General features: G+C 33.7%; 1 protein-coding gene across 11 annotated transcripts in view; it reads right to left on the bottom strand.

Moving 5' to 3' along the window:
• Positions 1–6,832: 6,832 nt before the first annotated feature.
• LOC105317941 (uncharacterized) overlaps positions 6,833–22,424 on the bottom strand; it is a 22,231-nt gene continuing 6,639 nt past the window's right edge. For 7 of the 11 annotated variants that reach the window (XM_066087595.1, XM_066087597.1, XM_066087604.1 and 4 more), the window contains 15 exons: positions 19,971–20,111; positions 19,755–19,842; positions 18,726–18,889; positions 18,364–18,462; positions 18,058–18,130; positions 17,485–17,541; positions 17,021–17,128; positions 16,396–16,653; positions 14,732–14,806; positions 14,290–14,454; positions 14,065–14,136; positions 12,655–12,890; positions 9,601–9,687; positions 9,351–9,502; positions 6,833–7,056 (listed from right to left, as the gene is read on the bottom strand). In XM_066087595.1, coding sequence (XP_065943667.1) covers positions 6,867–7,056; positions 9,351–9,502; positions 9,601–9,687; positions 12,655–12,890; positions 14,065–14,136; positions 14,290–14,454; positions 14,732–14,806; positions 16,396–16,653; positions 17,021–17,128; positions 17,485–17,541; positions 18,058–18,130; positions 18,364–18,462; positions 18,726–18,889; positions 19,755–19,842; positions 19,971–20,111 — 1,965 coding nt within the window. In that variant the 3' untranslated portion in view covers positions 6,833–6,866. Of the gene's footprint in view, positions 7,057–9,350; positions 9,503–9,600; positions 9,688–12,654; positions 12,891–14,061; positions 14,137–14,289; positions 14,455–14,731; positions 14,807–16,395; positions 16,654–17,020; positions 17,129–17,484; positions 17,542–18,057; positions 18,131–18,363; positions 18,463–18,725; positions 18,890–19,754; positions 19,843–19,970; positions 20,112–22,424 lie in introns of all 11 variants that reach the window. The other 4 variants (XM_066087598.1, XM_066087599.1, XM_066087601.1 and 1 more) reach the window with 4 other exon arrangements.

Here is a 22,424-nt window from a genome sequence, read left to right as displayed (position 1 = left end):
AACAAAACTTCATTATTGATCGAGCATTGACAATCTTTTTAACAAGATCAAATACATGGGTGTTGTATGTATTTAAAATACTAAGTCTTTTTAAAATATGCTTTATCATCTTACATTTAAATAATGACGTTTCTGTATGATGACAAGAGCTTTGATACTCCAGATAGTCTATTTAATTCTGAAATGTAGACCTTTTTAAAAAGTTTACTAGGGCCTATATAAAAAAATGTCCTCATATAAGATACATCTGTTCATGTATCGCTTTTTTTTTTATATCTTTAGAAATTTTAAACAGATTTAAAACTTGATAAGCTAACAAATGGGCCGAAAATCCTCCATGAAACATTGTCAATATAAATAATGGCAGATCGTCGCACCAAAGTTAACAATAAAGTCAGGTATAATCAATCAAGCCCAAAATAGAACAGCTATAGTCGCCATACAATATGGTGGGAGGATATATCTCTTAATTAATGTGATCAATAATTAATGACTCCTTTGACTCCTTTCCCCAAATAAATAAATTGATAAAAATCCCACTACATGTTGTTTGAAAATGCACTATTTCAGAAAATTCAAAGGAAAATTGCATGAAATACTTATGAATACTGCATGAAAGCGAAGGTTGCCGAACGATATAAACCGGTGCTCTTATATGCAAATAACAAGTCGACATATGCAATCTTAACATTTTTTTGAAATGCTGACTGTCAATTTGCTGGCAATCTGGCTTTGAAATCGTTCATGAGTTGACAATTAGAGACCTCTGTCTCACTCTTAAGTGTGACCGACCTAGCTTCCAAAAACCTGGCATACAAATCACTGCTATAAAAATAGTTTCACACACAAGAACAACAACAACAACAACAACAAAAAGGACAACTACAGCGTAAACAAGACAAACAACCAACACAACAACAACAAGTAAAGACAACACGCAAAACAACAATACAACAACATACAGAGACAACACACACAACAAGACAACACACACACACACATAAGCTATACTACAACAAGTAAAGACAACACACAGAACAGCACTACTACAAGTAAAGACAACACACACAACAGCACTACTACAAGTAAAGACAACACACACAACAACAATATTACAACATACAGAGACAACACACACAACAACAATACACAACAAGACAACACACACACAACACTACTACATCAAGTAAAGACAACAAGCAAAAAACGATACTACAACATACAGAGACAATACACACAACAACATGACACAACAAGACAACACACACACAACACTTCTACATCAAGTCAAGACAACACACACAACAACAATATTACAACATACAGAGACAACACACACAACAACGCTACTACTAGTAAAGACAACACACACACAACAATGCTACAACAAGTAAAGACAACATGCAAAAAACAATACTACAACATACAGAGACAACACACACAACAACAATACATAACAAGACAACACACACAACACTACTACAACAAGTAAAGGCAACACACAGAACAACAATACAACATAAAGAGATGACACACACAACAATACAACACACACAACAACAATACACAACAGCAGCAACAACAACAACAACTCACACAAAACAAACAGCCAATACACACAACATGAAAACAATATTTCATCAAACAACAATGACCATATACATACAACAAACAACCAACATAGACAACCACAACTGTTGATTAATCCCTTCAGTACCAGCCACAACCTGTAATTGTATGAATGACTTGTCACTCTCTCCCACACACTACAGCTACTATGAATGTGTGTACACGCCAGTCTTGTTTACCAGAACTTTGATATCAAAGGGTGTTAAAAACTGTTTACTGTCGTTATCAATGACAGAGAAATATTACACATGTACACAGTTGACTTGTAAACAAATAAATCAAAATCTGTCAGGCTCACATTTAACAATTATACCAAGTCTATATACAGTATACTTAAATAATTCTTATTCTTTTTTTTTTTTTAACTGTTTGGTAGAATTTCTACTGACAATCATAATTTTAATTTACAGATAGACAGATGGACACTGATTTAATCTCGTGATCCAAGTACCTACATAACAGGTTCATGTCGTAGGTAAATAACTGAACTTTTTTTCCCAGAAAACATAAATTCCTAGAATTTTCATCCCTAGCATTCCAATCATTCATTATACATACATTTTTTTCAAAACGGTTAAACCACAAACTGAATGGAAAAAATGAACAACACGCATACATTTGTATCAGTAAGATAATCTTGTGCATTAGTATAAGTGTCAAAACTGTCAAAATATATTCATATCTTATGAAGATAAAATAATGTAATATGTTTCTTGAAAGCATAAACAGTTATATTCATAAAATCCTTCTTTTATTTAGAAAAATGTATTGCTATTATTCCTAGATTGCATTTTTCAAATTTATCTAAAATGAAAAAAAAAACAACACTTTTAAAATGACAAGAGACTTCTGGAATATCATCATTATTCCACCTAATCATTTACAGGTACATAACAAAGTGTTTGGGTCATAAATAGTCCGGATTGTGTCCGACAAGATCTGCTCATAGCCAGAGTTAGACTTGCAGCAAATAAATGTGTTAATTACACTGCTTATCATAATCTTACAGAGATTACATGTACACAAGGAGATGGTGTTGATATATACATTTGGTGTAAGTTACACATACACAGCCAGATAAAGGCAGATGTGTTTACACTCAGGAAACCCCCACATGTAATCAAATGGATCTAGTTGCAGCAGAAGTGAATGAATTATACATAATTAGTGTGGGCAGCTACTTATGTATGCAGCTGAATAAAGAGTTACCCTTAACTGGAAATCTGTACCATATATCAAGAATTGGATCAACAATTATCCTTGTATTAACTTTAGTGAGATGTTGAAATGACATTTTCAATATTTATGTTTATTGATTACAATACCCGGATTTTCCTTTTTTGAATATTTTATTTTTTGTGTGTGCATAAAACATTGAATTGTATTTAAAAGAAAATGAGGCCAGTCCGCTCATTCTAAAATATGTGGCTCCAGAAATAATGTGGGTACACAATTTACCAGTAGTTTCCAAATTAGTATCCAAATTTGGTTTATCTATGTCGGGCCTTTAATTTTTTATCAAATAGATTGTTTTCCTTGACTATGAGTCGATCTGAATAATGCAATTTGATACGAAATTCAATTAATTTACAGCTGTATTCAAATGAGTTTGTTTCTTGTGTCCCCTCCGTCTCCATGAATTCAAAAACTTGGGTATCAAGTTTTAAACAAAAGTATTTGATGGCATTTTCAGTAACAGATATGATAGATTTTATCAAATCCGACCACATTTGAACACCATATAGTATTCAAAGAATTGTGGTAGAGTCAGGTATATGGCATTCCTACTAGCCCTGGCTAGCGGGTTAACCCTTTAGCTCGATCAGTAGAGTGCTGGACTGGCGTGCCAGAGGACCCGGGTTCAAACCCCAGCAGAGGCAATAAGTTTCTCTGTTACAGAATGATTCCTTATTACTTAATATATTCAGCAATTGTACGATTTCATATTAAAATGATGAAATTTATTGGACTGTACATTATACAAAATCAATTTGTAGTGTTATCACAGACAAAGGCACTGGAAACTGTACATATTATATAAAATTATTAAGTTAATTACAATATCTGCTTCTACTGTTATATTTTGAGTTTTCAATATCACATCATTCATATTCTGTTTTAAAAAACCACCCAATGCATAAACATTCAAAACACAACCTATCATAAATTTATCATTTAACGAGTCATAAAATGTTTTTGAGACTGCAGCGTTCTGATCAAAATACTAGAATTTTGCAAACCAATTGTCTTTTAATTGTTCCAAAGTTCTCCACATAACTTTTTCCAGCAAATCATTTAAAGGAAGACAACTCTTCATTAATAAAATAAAAGACCCAAGGGCCTTAACAGTCACCCGAGTATATACCCTGTAAATGGCTATAATTTACCGGTAATAAGTAAATTTCATATATATGTTGTCACTTAGGATTTCTAAATCTTATCTTAGTAGATGAATTAATTTTCACAATTTCATTGATTGAAAAATTCAATCCTACAGAATAGAGCCAATTAAGTCTATGGGCCTAAACCATGTAACAAACTCTACACCATGCTTAGCAAATGTTGCTTCAGGACGAATAGGAATCAAACATATTAAAACATGCCTAAACGTTGTGACACGATTTCATTTCTTACATGGATACATACCCAATTGTACACACTGTTCTATTCTGGCTAAATGTGAACTTCCTTGATAGTGCTAGGTATATGAAATGATGCAGAACAATGGTGAAAACTGGAAAAAAATGTTTTATATCAGCTAAAAGCCTCAAACCGCCTAAATATTATATCCAACCTTGTACAGTCCTCAGTACTAACCTGCCCACTATAATGTCTTACATACTATAGCGACTTTTGATAAAATTTTGGCTGAAAAAGTGTGTACTAAACACAAAACTTCACAGTTAAAGACACTTTTGAGATTTATAACCATATTACAAAAATATTGATAGACTTAAAAAAAAAACAAAAAAAAACACCACAAAGAATTTAAGAATTGCATGTTTGTTTAATGTGTAATTTTCTAACACTTTTTTCACTGTTACGGCACATCTAACCGAAAGTTCTTACAATGGCTGACCATGTCATGATTAACTAAAACTAACCAAAAACTAACACAACCAACAAAAGGAGACAAGTTTAAATAATGGCAGAACAAAAAACAGTCACAGGCAAAAGTCATCTCACTCTCCTAAAGAGTGTTTTAAGTTGTCAAACAACTTGTAAATATACTATCTGCATTCACAAAATTTATCTACCGTACATAAAAATAGTGTATCGGGGAAAATGCATTTGAAAGCAACATTACTAGTAATTGAAAAAAGATATATACTTGTTTTCCCTTGGACTGAAATGTCACATTTTCATTGGTTTAAACATAGCACGTGATTGCCTCATATATCTCTATATTTGTTCTGTGAGAAATAATATTAGGCAATATGGCCGTCATTGGTCGACGCTTCGCTTACTCATTTCGACATTTCATAGTATTTTATACATAAACTGCATGCCGTAAGTTCTTAAAGTATTTGGAGTAGTTAGCCTTTGGAATTCTTTAAAATTAGAGTAGTTGACCTTAGAATATTGACGTCACATTGTTTTGTCTGGAGCAGAACAAAATGGCAGCGTCGAAATTTACTCAAATCTCTGCAGAGGAAATGGAGAAAACATTTAAAATTGAATAGCAACAAACATTGTAAGTAAACATGGGTGAAGCAAAGATTTTTGAAAGAGTATTTGAAAGGTGAGATTGAAAATTTTGAAGAGTTTAAATGAGTTAAATTGGACGAGATGTAAGGCATCTTGTACATGGCTTTGCGTAGATCATCGCTAGTTGTGAATAAATATGTCGTTTGAAAGTCCTCGAGAAAACAAAATACTTATTAGGTTAGTTACTGACTCACTACGGAAATATATTGGGTTGATCAATCTCATAGAAGGCTCGGCTTTGCCTCGCCATCTATGAGATTCATCAACCCAATATATTTCTGTAGTGAGTCAGTAACTAACCTAATAAGTAATAATAGCATAGACTTATTGATTTCTAAAATTATACATTTTCCCAGTTCTCCTAGTTACCCTGTAATAGCAAATTATCTACATAAAAATTCCGTACCACCCCATCCCTTTTGAATGTATTAATTTTATGAAAGATAGAATTTCATTTCATAACAATTACCTGGTATGAACAAAATAAAATCAATTTGAAATTCTCATATGGTTAGTTGTTTCTTATTATTATTTATGAAACAATGAAATTTGATATCTATGAAACCATTTCATACCAAAAATTAACAAAACAATTAATTATCCTAATGAATATTTCCGTTTCTTCAATATCAAATTATCCTCCTACTGGAAGAGAGAATTATTGAATTATTAATTGAGTTATGTAATGATTAAATGGCCTTGAACTCAGACATATAATATATATATATATAGGACTGCAGGGTGTATATAATCAACTGGATGTTATAACATTTCTGTAATCAATTGGATGCAATACAATGTACATGTACCGGTAATTAGTACACTCCAATTTATAAGCCACAGATCATCATTTTGATGTGTATATATAAACAAAATTAGACATTTGATAGACACCTTATCAAACCCACTTCCTCTAAAGTTACGGAGCATATTAAATTTTGAGTAGCCAAGGTCAAGGCTGAAATATATATAGTTCAACAATGTCAACTTTTTCTGCTTATGGCACATATTGTAGCTGACAGCAACAGATTCCATCATACAAAGAACTACTGCTAGTATACAGTCAATATGCTTGCTGTACAAACGATATACTCAGTATCAAAACACACACTGGTTGATTTTACATTTGTAATTTCTATATCAAGGTTCACTTGTCCTCGGTTAGAATACTGACTGGGATGAATGACTACAATTCATTTTTCAAATCCTCAAGTTATAGGACAAGATGTTGCCCTGTACAGTGTGCTGAATTTGATGATTGTTTAAATTAAAATTATGTTAAATTATTTTACAAGACAAATTTTTTTATGAACAAAAGAACATTGAACCTTAAATCTAGATTATCACATAACTATAAATACAAACCATGACAAATTTCATGGATAAAATCCAACAAAAAAACATATTTATGGCCAACCTGCACATTGAGTCACCATTACTGGATACAGACGGCTGAATTTAAAGCTTCAATTCAAATCCTTCACGACCTGTCCTCCTGTGTTATAAATTTATCACAACTCACTATTTCATCACTTTTTGCCCTTCCTTTTCTTGTTCTTGCCTTTGTTATCTGTTGGAACTCTAGGTTCTGCTGCAGCTGGTTTCTGATTTCCTTTTTCCTTTCTTTTCTGTTTTTCTTCTTTTAATTCGTCTTCATCAATGCAACTGTTGACTTCCTCAAATAATAATTTCTTAAATTTTTTGTCAGTATTTGTCCAGCTAAAACAAACAAGAATTTTAAAACCACATTAGTAATATTTCACAATAATCATGCAATGTGATAAAAATGTGTCTATTTACTTAACATTTTCGATGATCAGAAACTTTTCTTCTAAAACACACACATACAACTGTTGGGTATTGTTTTGTTTGCTTTTTTTATTTACAAAAAAAAAAAAAAAAAAAAAAAACACAGAAAAAAACCAAAACAATAACAGCAAAAAAGCCTGTCTCCCCTTCTCACCACGGTTTGTAATATAGGGCAAGTTTAATCACTTTTAAAATTGACCTTGAAAATTCGATAGATAGGTCAGGGTCAAATATTTAAGGTAGGGTTTAGCTTTGTCTTAATATATCATCTATTAATGGTACAAGACCTTATTCTTAAGAATTCTTATGTTATGCCTTGGATAATATTATTCAAATAATAAATGACTTTAAAATTCATAATTATATAGGTTAAAAATTTTGCTAGATTTAAATCTTCCTTTAATTATCTATCCAAGTTTCAAGTTTGAAAGTTTTCAGTCAAAGGACTAAAGTTATCTTCTGGACAAAATTTGGAATTTTTTCTTAATTTGACCTTGAGATAATAAAAAGGATCAAGGTCAAAATTTAACAACAGTCCATCTCAAAGTATTATTTTTGATATTTGTTTCAAGTTCAAAGTCCTTCTGTCAGGAAATGACTGAGAATTGGTTTTTTTCTTATATGACCTTAAAATTAAATTACGGTATTAGGCCAAGGTAAAAAATTGAGGTAGGGTTTAGCTAGGTTATATACTATTTATATCTGATACAAATGCATGATTAGGGATTTTCATGTTATGGCCAGGACATTATTTTCAGCAAACACTTAACCCTTAAAGACTAAAAAGGTCAAGGTAATGATTTTTGGCAGGATTTATCTATGTTTAATAACATCTATTTCAGGTACAATTTTAAAGGCTGTTCTGATAAAGGAATCTAATGTTATGGCCTAGCCAATATTTTTCATATAAGTTTTGACAGTGAGATACAAAACAGGTCAAGGTCAAAAACTTTTTTTTTTAGGCCATTTTATCTATGTTCAAAGTTTCAAGTTAACCAGTCAAAGAATTTCGAAGTTATGATCTGGATAAAAATTGGATTTTTTTCATAATTTGACCACGAGTTAAGAAAGGGTCAAAATTTTTTTTACAAGAGTACATTTTAATAAGTGTATTACATGTATTATTGTTTAAGTGACCTTGACAAAATTTGGAAAAAGAAGAATTAGACAAAATCAACATTGCTCTCCTTAGAAGGATATATATATATATATATATATATGTAAAAAAAGAAAACACGAAAAACGTTCATTATAGCTTAAGTGCTTTCATTTTAAAATTTTCAGAAGCTATATAATGGTAACATAGTAACGTGACGTCAAAAAACTTAAATATATATATATTACTTTAATCTATAACTCACCGACCACTGTGGATTTTATTGTGTTTAAATATATATATATGATGTTAAGGAACCAATAACCAGTATTTATCCTATCACTACACCTTGCATTGACTGCATAAAGGTAACCAAATAAACCAAAGCTGTATTTGGACAATGACCCAATATAGTTTCATGTAATTATCTGACATTTAAATGCAATGTTATGTCATCTTTTGCTTCCATTATGCAATAGCGTCATAGTTTTGAAAGCAAATATGCACGGCAATTTGTGAAAAATAGCTCGTTTGAAGTGTCAATAGGGATACTGTAGATTCCTAATTAAACGCGAGGAATTAATATCCGCGTAAAATCGCGAGAAGCAACACTCGCGGATTTAAAAATCTCGCTTTTAATTTCTAGAGAGTTTTGAACTATAGGAAATCATAATAAAAATTCGGTGCTCCCGATTTTATATTCTCGCGATTTGATACAGAACAGCGGAATCGCGGAATTAAGTACTCACGTAAAATAAGGAATTTACAGTATTCTGTTGCAGGATAAACAATATACATGGTTACCGTCATGAAATATAAGCTATACTTGGGCGAGGGTTAGAAAATGTGACACAGGGCGAGGTTTGCCAAACACAGTTCACATTTTTTTTACCCTCACTTATAACTTATAACCAGTATATTTTTACGTGTAAAAATGTCTGCTTCATAATGTCAGAATTGATGGCATTTTTTAAGCAATAAAAATCATTTTTATATTCATCACTATTGTTAAAATGCTATGTTTTTTAATTAGATTTATACATTTATACACTTATTGTATGACAATATACAAGTAGTTCATATTTATTTTAGAATTTACAGATCTCACCTGGACAGACGGTCGAAGGCCTTCAGGGACAACTGGCACTTCTCCACGAGTTCAGGCCCCACAGCGAGGCTCCCCAAGTCCTTGGGGTCAAATCCGCGTGGAAGGTCATTAAGGTTAACATCAGGCATTTCTTTCACATTATCATAAGCAATCTAAAATAAAAATCAAACAATAAATATTTTCTGAAAAAAACTAAATTATAGACTGTACCAGAACTTGTGTTGCTGTCTTCCATGTCAAATATACTTACTGCATTGTCGTAAACACTTGTGCCATCTAGAACAATCCTATATTTGTCAAACAACACTTTAGATGTGTCAGCAATTCTGTTAAATATCTGAAATATTTAAATAATGTACTGATTATTTTCTCAAATTTTTTTTGCGCATTTCTGAATCTACATTTATGTTTGACATTTTGTGATCACAGGCACCTGACGTTATAAATTTTTGTCATAAAAATAAATACCCTATACCTAATAATACACATGTATTATTAGGTATAGGGTATTTTTTTTATTGTGACAAAAATTTATAACGTCAAGTGCCTGTGTTTGCAAATGTACTCCATTTTAGCAGAAGATGCATTTCACCAAATCCGCTAAATAGAATACCGGTAGTAATAGTTATACATTTACAGTAAGATGTTCTAAGATTTCATAATTGAGGGAAAGACCGAGTCAAATGCAGAGTTACAAACACAAACAAGAGGCCCATGGGCCACATCGCTCACCTGAGGAACAATAGGTATAATAAAATCAGCTTAATGGAGTCATAATTAATACAAACTATCTGGACAATGTACAATAATACATGTAGATCCTGTATAAATAAAATCCATTTTTCCCCTGGATATTCTTATGTTTATAATCATTAGTCCCTTTTCTAACAGGATGATTTTATAGTCATATCATAAGTTGAGTATTGCAGTTCTTGAAAAGATCCTTAACAATAGTTTATATATGGGATATAAACCTACATCAAACTCTGAACCTTCTTGTAAAGCCAAAGAATTGCCCTGGGGCCAAAGTCTTAACAATTATAAAGAATCATCTGGCTGATAAGTTTCTGAGAAGAATATTTTTAAAGATTTACTCTATATATTCCTATGTTTAATTTCAACCCCCCATTGTGGCCCCACCCTACCCCCGGGGGTCATGATTTTCACAACTTTGTATCTACACTACCTGAGGATGCTTCCACACAAGTTTCAGCTTTCCTGGCTAATAAGTTTCTGAGAAGAAGATTTTTAAAGATTTACTCTATATATTCATGTGTTAAACTTCGACCCCCCATTGTGGCCCCACCCTACCCCCGGGGGTCATGATTTTCACAACTTTGTATCTACACTACCTGAGGATGCTTCCACACAAGTTTCAGCTTTCCTGACTGATTAGTGTCTGAGAAGAAGATTTTTAAAGATTAACTCTATATTTTCCTATGTTAAACTTCAACCCCCCCCATTGTGGCCCCATCCTACTCCCGGGGAACATATTTTTCCCAAATTTGTATCTACACTACCTGAAGATGCTTCCACACAAGTTTCAGCTTTCCTGGCTGATTAGTTTCTGAGAAGAATATTTTTAAAGATTTACTCTAGATATTCCTATGTAAAAGTTTGACCCCCCCCCCCCCATTGTGGCCCCACCCTACCCCCGGGGGTCATGATTTTCACAACTTTGTATCTACAATACCTGAGGATGCTTCCACACAAGTTTCAGCTTTCCTGACTGATTAGTGTCTGAGAAGAAGATTTTTAAAGATTAACTCTATATTTTCCTATGTTAAACTTCAACCCCCCCCCCCCATTGTGGCCCCATCCTACTCCCGGGGAACATATTTTTCCCAAATTTGTATCTACACTACCTGAAGATGCTTCCACACAAGTTTCAGCTTTCCTGGCTGATTGGTTTCTGAGAAGAATATTTTTAAAGATTTACTCTATATATTCCTATGTAAAAGTTTGACCCCCCCCCCCATTGTGGCCCCATCCTACCCCCGGGGGTCATGATTTTCACAACTTTGTATCTACACTACCTGAGGATGCTTCCACACAAGTTTTAGCTTTCCTGATCTTATGGTTCATGAGAAGAAGATTTTTAAAGATTTACTCTGTATATTCCCATGTAAAAGTTCGACCCCTAATTGTGGCCCCCCCCCCTATCCCCGGGGGTCATGATTTTCACATCTTTGAATCTACACTACCAGAGGATGCTTTCACACAAGTGTCAGCTTTCCTGGCTGATTAGTTTCTGAGAAGAAAATTTTTAAAGATTAACTCCATATATTCCCATATTAAACTTCGACCCCCCATTGTGGCCCCACCCTACCCCCCGGGGTCATGATTTTCACAGCTTTGAATCTACACTACCTGAGAATGCTTCCACATAAGTTTCAGCTTTCCTGGCTGATTAGTTTCAGAGAAGAAGATTTTTAAAGATTTACTCTATATATTCATGTGTTTAACTTTGACCCCCCATTGTGGCCCAACCCTACCCCCGGGGGTCATGATTTTCACAACTATGTATCTACACTACCTGAGAATGCTTCCACATAAGTTTCAGCTTTCCTGGCTGATTAGTTTCAGAGAAGAAGATTTTTAAAGATTTACTCTATATATTCCTTTGTTAAACTTCGACCCCCCATTGTGGTCCCACCCTACCCCCGGGGGTCATGATTTTCACAACTTTGAATCTACACTACCTGAGAATGCTTCCACATAAGTTTCAGCTTTCCTGGTTGATTAGTTTCAGAGAAGAAGATTTTTAAAGATTTACTCTATATATTCCTATGTTAAACTTCAACCCCCCCCCCCCCCCCCCACCCATTGTGGTCCCACCCTACCCCGGAGGTCATGATTTTCACAACTTTGAATCTACATTACCTAAGGATGCTTCCACACAAGTGTTAGCTTTCCTGGCTGATTAGTTTCAGAGAAAAGATTTTTAAAGATTTACTCTATATATTCCTATGTTAAACTTCAACCCCCCCCCCATTGTGGTCCCACCCTACCCCCGGGGGTCATGATTTTCACAAATTTGAATCTACACTACCTGAGAATGCTTCCACATAAGTTTCAGCTTTTCTGGCTGATTAGTTTCTGAGAAGAAGATTTTTGAAAATTTCTCGAAAATTCTCATAAATTCCTAATTATCTCCTTTGCAAAAGGGCGTGGTCCTTAACTTTCACAACTTTGAATCCCCTTAGGCTAAGGATGCTTTGTGCCAAGTTTGGTTAAAATTGGCCCAGTGGTCTCATTGTAAAGCTCATTTTACTCACTGAAAAATTCACACAAATACATGTACCTTCATTTCCTTCATTTCAGAACTTTTAGTATTCAAGAACTCTCTCAGATTTCCTTCTGCTAATTCTAACAGATCTGTATTGAAGTTGAATGCGCATGATTTTGAGACACAGACAACAAATGTCACTTCCTCTCCTTTTAAATGACAGTACACGAAGACTGGCGCTGTTGACTTCAATTCTTCTACAGCACTTCTACAGCAATCTTCATCCCCCACAGGGGTGATTTCTACAACAACAGTAGCCATAACTCTTATCAAATCAGCTTCATAGTATTAAGAACAAAATATCTTCACAATTAATAGAGTTTATCTTGCTTAAAAACATCTTCAATTTTTTTCCCTTACACATATTCAGTACTTGTTTCAGTTTTAAAGAAGAGATTTAAAAAAAAAAAAATTCTATATGTACAAATTCACCCCTTCCCTTTTAGCCCCAAGGATCATAACATGAACGAACTTGAATCTACACTGCCTGATGATACTTCCACACAAGTGTCAGATTTTTAGACCAAATAGTTTTTGAGAGGAAGATTTTTTAAAATGCCAAAAATTTTCAATGCTTCTAAATCATCTCCCCTTGAAAGAGGGCATGACCCTTGATTTTGAAAAATTTAAATATGTGTAAAATTACAAGAGGCATTAAATTAATTATAAAAGATTGGTGGTCATATATTATCCAATTTGACACAAAATAGTAGGCTTTAGTACTAGCTCGCAAAAAACTAAGAATTCAACTATATACTAACAGTGACACTTGAAATGAACTTTGAAATCAATTTGTTTGAAAGGACTATCGGTACATGCTGTATGATGCATTTCTCGCCCCCAAATTAAATGTCAATGAAAAACTTTAAAAATAAAAAAAAGATTAAAGATAGCTGAAATCATATTGAAAGTATGTGTAAAAGGTATCACCACAGCGACGTCATGATGTACAAATGACGTCATGAAGATTGTCTTCTTTTGATTAATTTATGTTTTGGAGCAAAATATGGGTGTTTTCTGATGGATTTTAAACTAGGAAACATCAAGCTCATGCTTGCTTAAGTACTATTTTTAACTATGATGTGTATAATTAAATGAAAATTATGTAAAAATTTGTACTTAGCAGACCTGCGCTCTATATTTCCAAAGGCAAAATGTGAAGGAAAAATGACAATATTTTCATTTGCTTGCAAAATTGGGGGAATTAGCCCATTTAAAAGACATCATAGATGAACAGCTATTGGACAATGATGACTACCAAGTAATATTATGATTAAAGTGACAGGCATCCTCGGTATAATGTTTCATGAAGATTTGATTTTGATACGATACTATTTAAAAATTGGTAAAAATTGGGGGCTGATATTTGACCATATCAAATATAGTCCTTTAAAGACATAAATCAATATATGATTCACTTACCAAGTAACTTATCTGGAGTTGGATTGGTGGCATCATTACTTTTATCACTCTCATCCAAAGAATCAGGAACATTCTCTACAAAAAGAATATTTAAAATTAACATATTTTAATTAAAGTTCACACACAAATTTTGGTTGACCATTAGAAATGAATTACTAAAGCATTGTAAACCAAAAAATAAAAAAATAAAACTTGACCAAAAGCTTGTCTTGAGTCCAATTTACCTACCCTTAGTCTGTGGGGCTGCCATGTTTGTCTCCTTCATCGCTGCCTCAGAATTTTTTTGGCCTTTGTTTTTCCTTTTATTTTTCTTGTCCTGGTTAGCCAAATCTCCAGAGAGCCCTGGGATACTGGGTCTGTCTTGGGTCCCATCATCAGAGGGCAGTCTGTCCTCTACAATATTGATTGAACACATTGAAGACATGACTGAGATACATGAGACTTTATGGTATATAACCAATTCGGTACGCCTATGATTACAGATTTGTAATCCGATTTTAATGAATTATTGATATAGCGATGGAAAGTAAATCAAACTGCACCTAGGAATTTGCTTTTAACTGAGTTTTATTGTATTGGCTCCTGTCAAATATGCTAATTGTCTTGAAATGGACTTTTGAAATAAATCTGTTTGAAATATGAAGACATAAATCAACAGTAATTTACTTACCAAGCAACTTACCTGGAGTGTGATTGGTGGCATTATTACTTTTCTCACTCTCATCCCAAGTATCAGGAACATTCTCTACAAAACAAATATTTAAAATTAGCAAGTCTTAAAGTCAATGTCGATGCAACAGAATCCTCACAATTAAAGGCTTCACAATAATGCTACCCTTACAACCCTTCACATGAGTACTTGCTCCTTCAATTTTTTTTCATTAAAGATAATCAATACAAGCTATAATATACATATGTAAAACTACCGTAATACGGTGAATATAATACGCAGTAGTGTACAATACGCACCCCCCACTTTGGGCCTGAAAATGGTGAAAAAAGGCTTGTTGGGATGTATAATACGCATCAAAAAAATTGACCAAACGGTAATCCTGAGTATCAACAAAGCAGTTTTACTTTGTATGCACGCTCAACTTCATCGCGGGAATACGCTACCGGAAATAAGAAAAACACAATATTTTCTTAGATACGGATTTATTGTAACTAATACATCGCGGTAATATCTTTATTTCGTAATCAATGTTTTTAATAGACCTAGTATTAAATATTCTACCGTAAATAAAATCAACTACTTTTAACAAGCGTGATATAATTGTTTAGTCATTACAATCCCTGTGAAGTGAAAAACGGACGATGTACAGGTATGGAGATAACGGACCTACATGTAATTAAATTCTTAAATGACTCCGATCAAAGTGATCAATTAGAGGCCTGGAACATGATAAAATATATGCACAAATAGTTGTGTTGTGTATAGTACACATAGCCTAAGGGGGTGTCTGAGATACCCAAGGTGTCAAGCGTTAGCGGTGAGGCACCACAACTGTTTCAATGGCTTCAATTAACGGAATAGGTTATAGAATCATATATATTCATAATTATTTGCAATAAATTAATTAGCATTAAATGAAAATGGTTAAAAATGAGCCAAATGATGTGTAAGCTGTTTTCAAAGATCGGCGTCAAATAGCACGTGGCCATCCAAGTCCGCATTCTATTAATAACAGCTGTAATGGCGGCGTACACGGAGATAAAGAATAGGCAGTTCAAATTAATTTTTAAAGGCCATTTTGAAGCAGTTTATTTATTAACAGACTTAAAGTGTACATTTTCTTTAATTACATGCTATAACAATGATTTCCTAAAGGGGTTACATAGTAATATATATGTGATAATGAAGGAATATTACGATGTATAGCGGGGTATCGGTTCTGTCTGTGAACAGCATAGGTAATACGGCAGTATGATACCCCGTGCTTCAGCTAGGAAAAAATATGCCCAAATCCTATAGGGATGTATAATACGCACCCCTTTCTGAAGGTAAAAAATGCTGGGAAAAAAGTGCGTATTATATTCACCGGATTACGGTAATAACAAATTTTATATAAAAAAAACCCAAACAACCCCTCCCTATAAAATACCAGACAATAAAAATGAATTTCTCTTAGTCTCCTATATTTTCTATAGATGCCCTAGAAAACCTTCCTAAAGAAGGACACACTGTCACACTGTAAATCCTATAAGCGACCCGATAGAAGTCATGCTGTCTTCCTTCCTTCCTCCTGTATCCCCTGAACCCACCAGAACCACCAGGAGTCTCCCTACCCATCTGCAGTTTCCTCCAGGTTTACATACATGCTATAATTAACCTACCTGATGCCTGAGGGGCTGTTTTTTCTTTCTCCTGTACTGCCCCTTCAGTTGATTCTTCAGAAAACATAGATGTAGCTCCCTCCATGTTAACCTCCTGTTCCCCTGTTTCATTCTTTTCTTTCTTAACTTTTTCCCCTTCTTGATCTTCTTTATGTTTCTTTTGTTTCTTCTTCTTCTTCTTCCCTTTCCCCAAATCTCCAGAAAGCCCTGGGATGGTGGGTCCTTCTTTGATCTCACTATTGAAAGGCAGTATCCCCCCTGCAGAATGCAACAAAGAATATTTCACTTGCAAGATTAGGTAAAAGTTCAACAAAAGCAACACTAGACAAGTATGTTTTTGTCCAATATAAACAGTGACTATAGTTAGTATAAATACTAGCAGTATTCATGATCATCACTTTCTATTTAATGCAAATAACGAAGTTAACTTTTTGTGATTATTAGAACCATACAAAGAATTACCTGGGTATTAATATATTTAAAAATAAGTCAATATACCATTAACTTTATATTTCATTTAAAGAATACAAGTTTTTGGTCTGTATCAAACTTGAGTGCATACCATACACAAGACAATAACATAGTTATTTGAAACCTTTCAATAATATGAGAATGATATACATACTTGGGTATCTTTGAAATGCTGAATCAAAGTAGCACGGTCTGATAAACCCATCAGCATCTCCTGGAGACAGGATGACATTGTTTGCTGATCGAAAAAACTTCAAACCATCTGTAAAGAAATCCATCGAGCAAATCTGAGGCAGGTTTATTCAATTGTGAATGTAATAACTGATAAGTTATTCAAATACACAAACTCAAAATGAAATGGTTATGGGTCATCATAGATGTCATTCTATCAATACTCAACTTGCTGCTAAGCGTGTCTCAGTATTTTGAGTACTTTGATTACATTTAACACTATTCTGTAATCTATTTCAGTACTTTGATTACATTTAACACTATTCTGTAATCTATTTCAGTACTTTGATTACATTTAACACTATTCTGTAATCTATTTCAGTACTTTGATTACATTTAACACTATTCTGTATTCTATTTCAGTACTTGTGTGAGTGGAGATCTTACCCTTTAAGGCCTTCCCCATATTCAGCTTGATGATCACCTCACAGCTACTCCTCATTCCTGTGGACAATGAAAGAACATTAACAATTAGGTAAATATTCCACAGTTCAACCTTATGTGTGAAATATACAAATAAACAATACCAAACATCACTTGAACTGTTGATTTTTTATTTTAATTTAAATGTGGAGCAGATATATTTCATTCAATGTTTCAAGTAGAAATAGGGATAATGTCCCTCCAAATATTATTCTTTAACAAGACAGACCCTACCAAACAGCAGCAAAAAAGCACAGAACAACAACAGGATCATTACAAGTCAATACTATGTTTTCTTATAAAAAGGTGGTTAAACACACTTAAGAATTTTAATCTCAAATCAACAAATCAATAGAGCAAAAAATAATGTAAAGTATAAAAAATTTAGATTTTGGGGGGGGGGGGGGGGGTTGCTGTGTTTAAAAATAACCACACAACAAACCCCAATATCACAGGCTTTGTGATGCACCACTTCTTTACAAGAGAAGCTACAGGATGTGAGAACCCTTCACGTACCACAACCATTCTACCACTTACCACTTATGACACCATTTTCTCCTGGCTCTCCTGCAGCAAAGTGTATGTGGTTTCTGCCCATCTTGTTTAGACCCTGTAATAAGTTTGTAAATAAAGCAAAAGTTCATATAACTGAATAGGTCTTGGAAAGGGCAACATCTTTGAAACTTTTCTTTTTTTAATTACCGGTACTGTAAAAAGCATCAGACAAGAAATTTGGAAAAAAATCCACTTTGAATATTATTCATAAATGTACATGTAATGTGTATTTCAAGTGTTTTGTTTAAGGTTGGGGTTATGATATCTTCCATGTAAAATTATCTATACCTGATTCTTGATGATGTCCCAGGACTTGAGATAAGTTCCATGAATGACTTCTGGGGCCTCGCTAGGATCTATGATGGGGGTCAGCTCCAGACCATCCACCTAAAACCGCACAGGATTGGCTTAATGAGAGCAGCCTCATTTTACAAGGAACTACATAGCAATTTATACCTTTATCTAAATGGACAGGTATTCTTTCTCTTTTTTAATACACATAGCTTTCTTTTCTCTCATTAAATCAAGATAACATTCCATCTTTTTATTACACAGAGGTTTTCTTACTCTTATAAAGATAATATTCCAATTATAGTGTCTTTGAATAAAATATCTAAAATTCATCAATTTGTAAGTACTAAAAACTTTACCTCTACAGAGTGGCCCTGGTTTGCCCTGATTTTGAGACGTCCATTTTCATCAGCTAGACTAAATCTCTGCTTATCATTTGTTTCAACTATGTGTTTGATGTCCTCTACAGTAAAATCTCTATATTCATTCCGACGAAGAATTTCATCCACCCATAGGAATCCTCCTGTAAACATTAAATCGTGATACAAAAGCACAAACACAGCTTCTTTTCAATCAGACGGAGGAGTGGGGAGTCATCTTAGTTCATTTACATAGCACAGACTGCCCTCTTAGGAGGTTGATCAGTTACAAAATTAATATGAATTTACATTATATATGTATGTGTATTCACCAATCAAGGGCCCTCAGGGAGGCATACACATTAAAAACAATAGAATAATCACAACAAGAATTGGATGAAATTAGTGGAAAGATTGTCCATATCCATGTTACAAGCTTTGTCAACTGTGTGTAAAATGATTCATAGATATAATATCAAAGATATAAAATTGTGCAACTTGTTGTTAAAAACATAACGACTATGAATTATTGTTATACTTTCATGTTAAATACTGAAGTCTGATTGGTTAAGACGCAGTTAATAATATTTACTATTACCCTCAGCGTTAGCAACGCACTTGGCAACGGGTAACATTAAATAATGTTACATGCGCGAAAATTATGTGCGTACGGTTCGCTGTAGAATTCGCGTTATTCCTATATAAAAGCAGTAAAATTTTCTTAAAAATTTTATAAAAGACATTCAGTATAACAAAATAAATAGTGCCTGTTTGGGAGGATAACAGTTGAAATTGACACCCCTCGAAAACCATTGTCAACCTCCGCTTCGCGTCGGTTGACAATGGTTTTCTCAGGGTGTCAATTTCAACTGTTATCCCTCCCAAACAGGCACTATTTATATAATGGTACCATGTTAAACTACTATAGACTTTATTGCTGTATTCTTGAAGTATGTTTATCTATGGTGAATTAAATATTTGTTTTTTTTTTAGTTTATGTAAAGACAGGGTTAGATAATTCTAATTTACCTGGCATCATTTTGAATCCCATTTTCTCAGCTCCGTGCCTAAGTATAAATGACAATTTTTTGGACAGAAAAACCACTGGGTCTTCATCCTAAAATAAAACACAAAAACCATGTCAATTTATTAATCTACGTACCTACCTGAATTTAACCATTTTTCGTATTCAATCATTCAGAGTCGGGGAAATAGAAACACACTACGTTTGTTTGCCGAATTTACCTTGTAATAAAAACGATTTTGCCTCTTTTGATAATGTCTGTCAAAATCAGACATGTATCGGCCCCTTTTACTCGGTGACGGACCTTGAGATGAACCATGATAATTTCTCTGATTTTGTCTGTTTCCTCCATTATCCCATCCCTAATCATTTATGAAAATTTATAAATTTAGATATTTTTGATTTACTTTCAAGGACATACTGTCCCTAACTTGTAATAATAGGTATATGAACAATATAGCATTCATTTACCCAAAAGCAAATAACAGTGTACTGTACACTTATTTAGCTCCATAATTATATTTATTTTGAGGAGGTGAGATGTTTGGTTGAAAAAAAATAAATGTAGTTGAAGATTAGTGGTCAAGGGCATACTAAAAGAGATACAACTACATGTATAAAGTTATGAGACCTAAACGCCATCCCTCTCAGGGACTAGACATGCTTGGTAGGGTACTGCATTAGCATTATTAATTTGCAGTACAGCCATTTGTAATAGACCTTTGTGTTCTACCGATACTCATTAATTAAAATACAAGGCTGGATTTAAGTGCAATTAAATGGATAATACCGGTAGTTTAACGGGTTAAACAATCACTATAAAAAAACAAATAATTTAACATTCATAATAATTTGGATATCAGTAACCTTAAGATCTTAGCATCTTGCTCAAATTACCAGTACATTCTAAATATGATAATATGGGCAGATTTTGTGTTACATGTGATCTTTTTCAGTTGGTCACCAAACAAACTGTGTGACTTTGAAATCTCCTTTTATAATCACCTGTGATGATCATGACATATTTCAAGTCAAAATCAAGCAAAAATCTAAAATCATTAGTGCAGCACAAGTTATAGGATCTGGGAGTATATACATGTATAGGTTTGTGACAAACCCCTTGTTTTTAATAGTGACCAGTTTACTGGGTAGACTTGTTTTTCTCTGCTTTCAATCTTACAAAGACATACAGCAGATCTATTACCACAGACCTTATCTACTGTAGTAGAATTAAATTTCTTAGTTAAATCAGGGTCTATATTTCAGAAAAAATGAAAAGAACAGACTTCAAAACTTTAATAAATGTCATGTAATAGCTTGTAGTTTGGGTGAAGAAGAATATATCGAAGAAGCTTCAAAGCAGAGGCAGGAAAATGAAATCATACTTTTGAAAATCTACAGTTGGTGTGCGCCTAAAAGCTTTTCAAACTGCATCACATTTAAATAGTCACTCAAGTTTATGAACACTTGTCCATTAAAAGTGTAACAATTTATGCTATTAAATAATTTTCTACAAATTTTCATCAATGTATACCATCCTCCTTTTTTCAAATTCTTTATATGGCAAAAAAATTCTAAAACTAGGTTTAACTAGTTCATTAAATCTTAACCTCAAACCTACAACTAAAATTTGAAGGACAAAACCTTAAATTTAATAATTACAAAAATGGGATATATTTAACAAGAGGCCCATGGGCCACATCGCTCACCTGAGGAACAATGGGTATGATAAAATCAGCTTAATGAAGTCATAATACAAACAATCTGGACAATGTACAATAATACATGTAGATCCTGTAAAAATAAAAACCATTTTCCCCCCTGGATATTCTTATGTTTATAATCATTAGTCCCTTTTCTAACAGGATGATTTTATAGTCATATCACATGTTGAGTATTGCAGTCCTCAAAAAGATCCTTTACAATTGTTTATATATGGGATATTAAGCTACATCAAACTCTGAACCTTCTTGTGAGGCCGAAGAATTGTCCTGGAGCCAAAGTCTTAACAATTATAAAGAATCATCTGGTTGATTAGTTTCTGAGAAGAAGATTTTAAAAGATTTACTCTATATATTCCTTTGTAAAACTTTAACACCCCCCCCCCAATGTGGCCTCTCACCCTACCCCAAGGGATCATGTTTTCACAACTTTGAATCTACACTACCTGAGGATACTTCAACACAAGTTTAAGCTTTCCTGGCTGTTTAGTTTCTGAGAAGAAGATTTTTAAAGTTTTACTCTATATATTCCTATGTACAACTTCGACCCCCCATTGTGCCTCACCCTACCCCCAGGGATCATGAATTTCACAACTTTGAATCTACACTACCTGAGGATGCTTCCACACGAGTTTCAGCTTTCCTGGCTGATTAGTTTCTGAGAAGAAGATTTTCAAAGATTTACTCTATATATTCCTATGTAAAACTTTCACCCCCCATTGTGGCCCCACCCTACCCCTGGGGGTCATGATTTTCACAACTTTGAATCTACACTGCCTGAGGATGCTTCCACACAAGTTTAAGCTTTCCTGGCTGATTAGTTTCTGAGAAGAAGATTTTTAAAGATTTACTCTATATATTCCTATGTAAAACTTCGACCCTCCATTGTGCCCCACCGTACCCCCAGGGATCATGATTTTCACAACTTTGAATCTGCACTACCTGAGGATGCTT

This window comes from Magallana gigas, chromosome 6 (assembly GCF_963853765.1).
Source record: "Magallana gigas chromosome 6, xbMagGiga1.1, whole genome shotgun sequence".
NCBI classification, from domain to species: domain Eukaryota; kingdom Metazoa; phylum Mollusca; class Bivalvia; order Ostreida; family Ostreidae; genus Magallana; species Magallana gigas.
The sequence above is the reverse complement of the archived record's forward strand: the minus strand, read 5'-3'. Positions and strand labels throughout refer to the sequence as shown.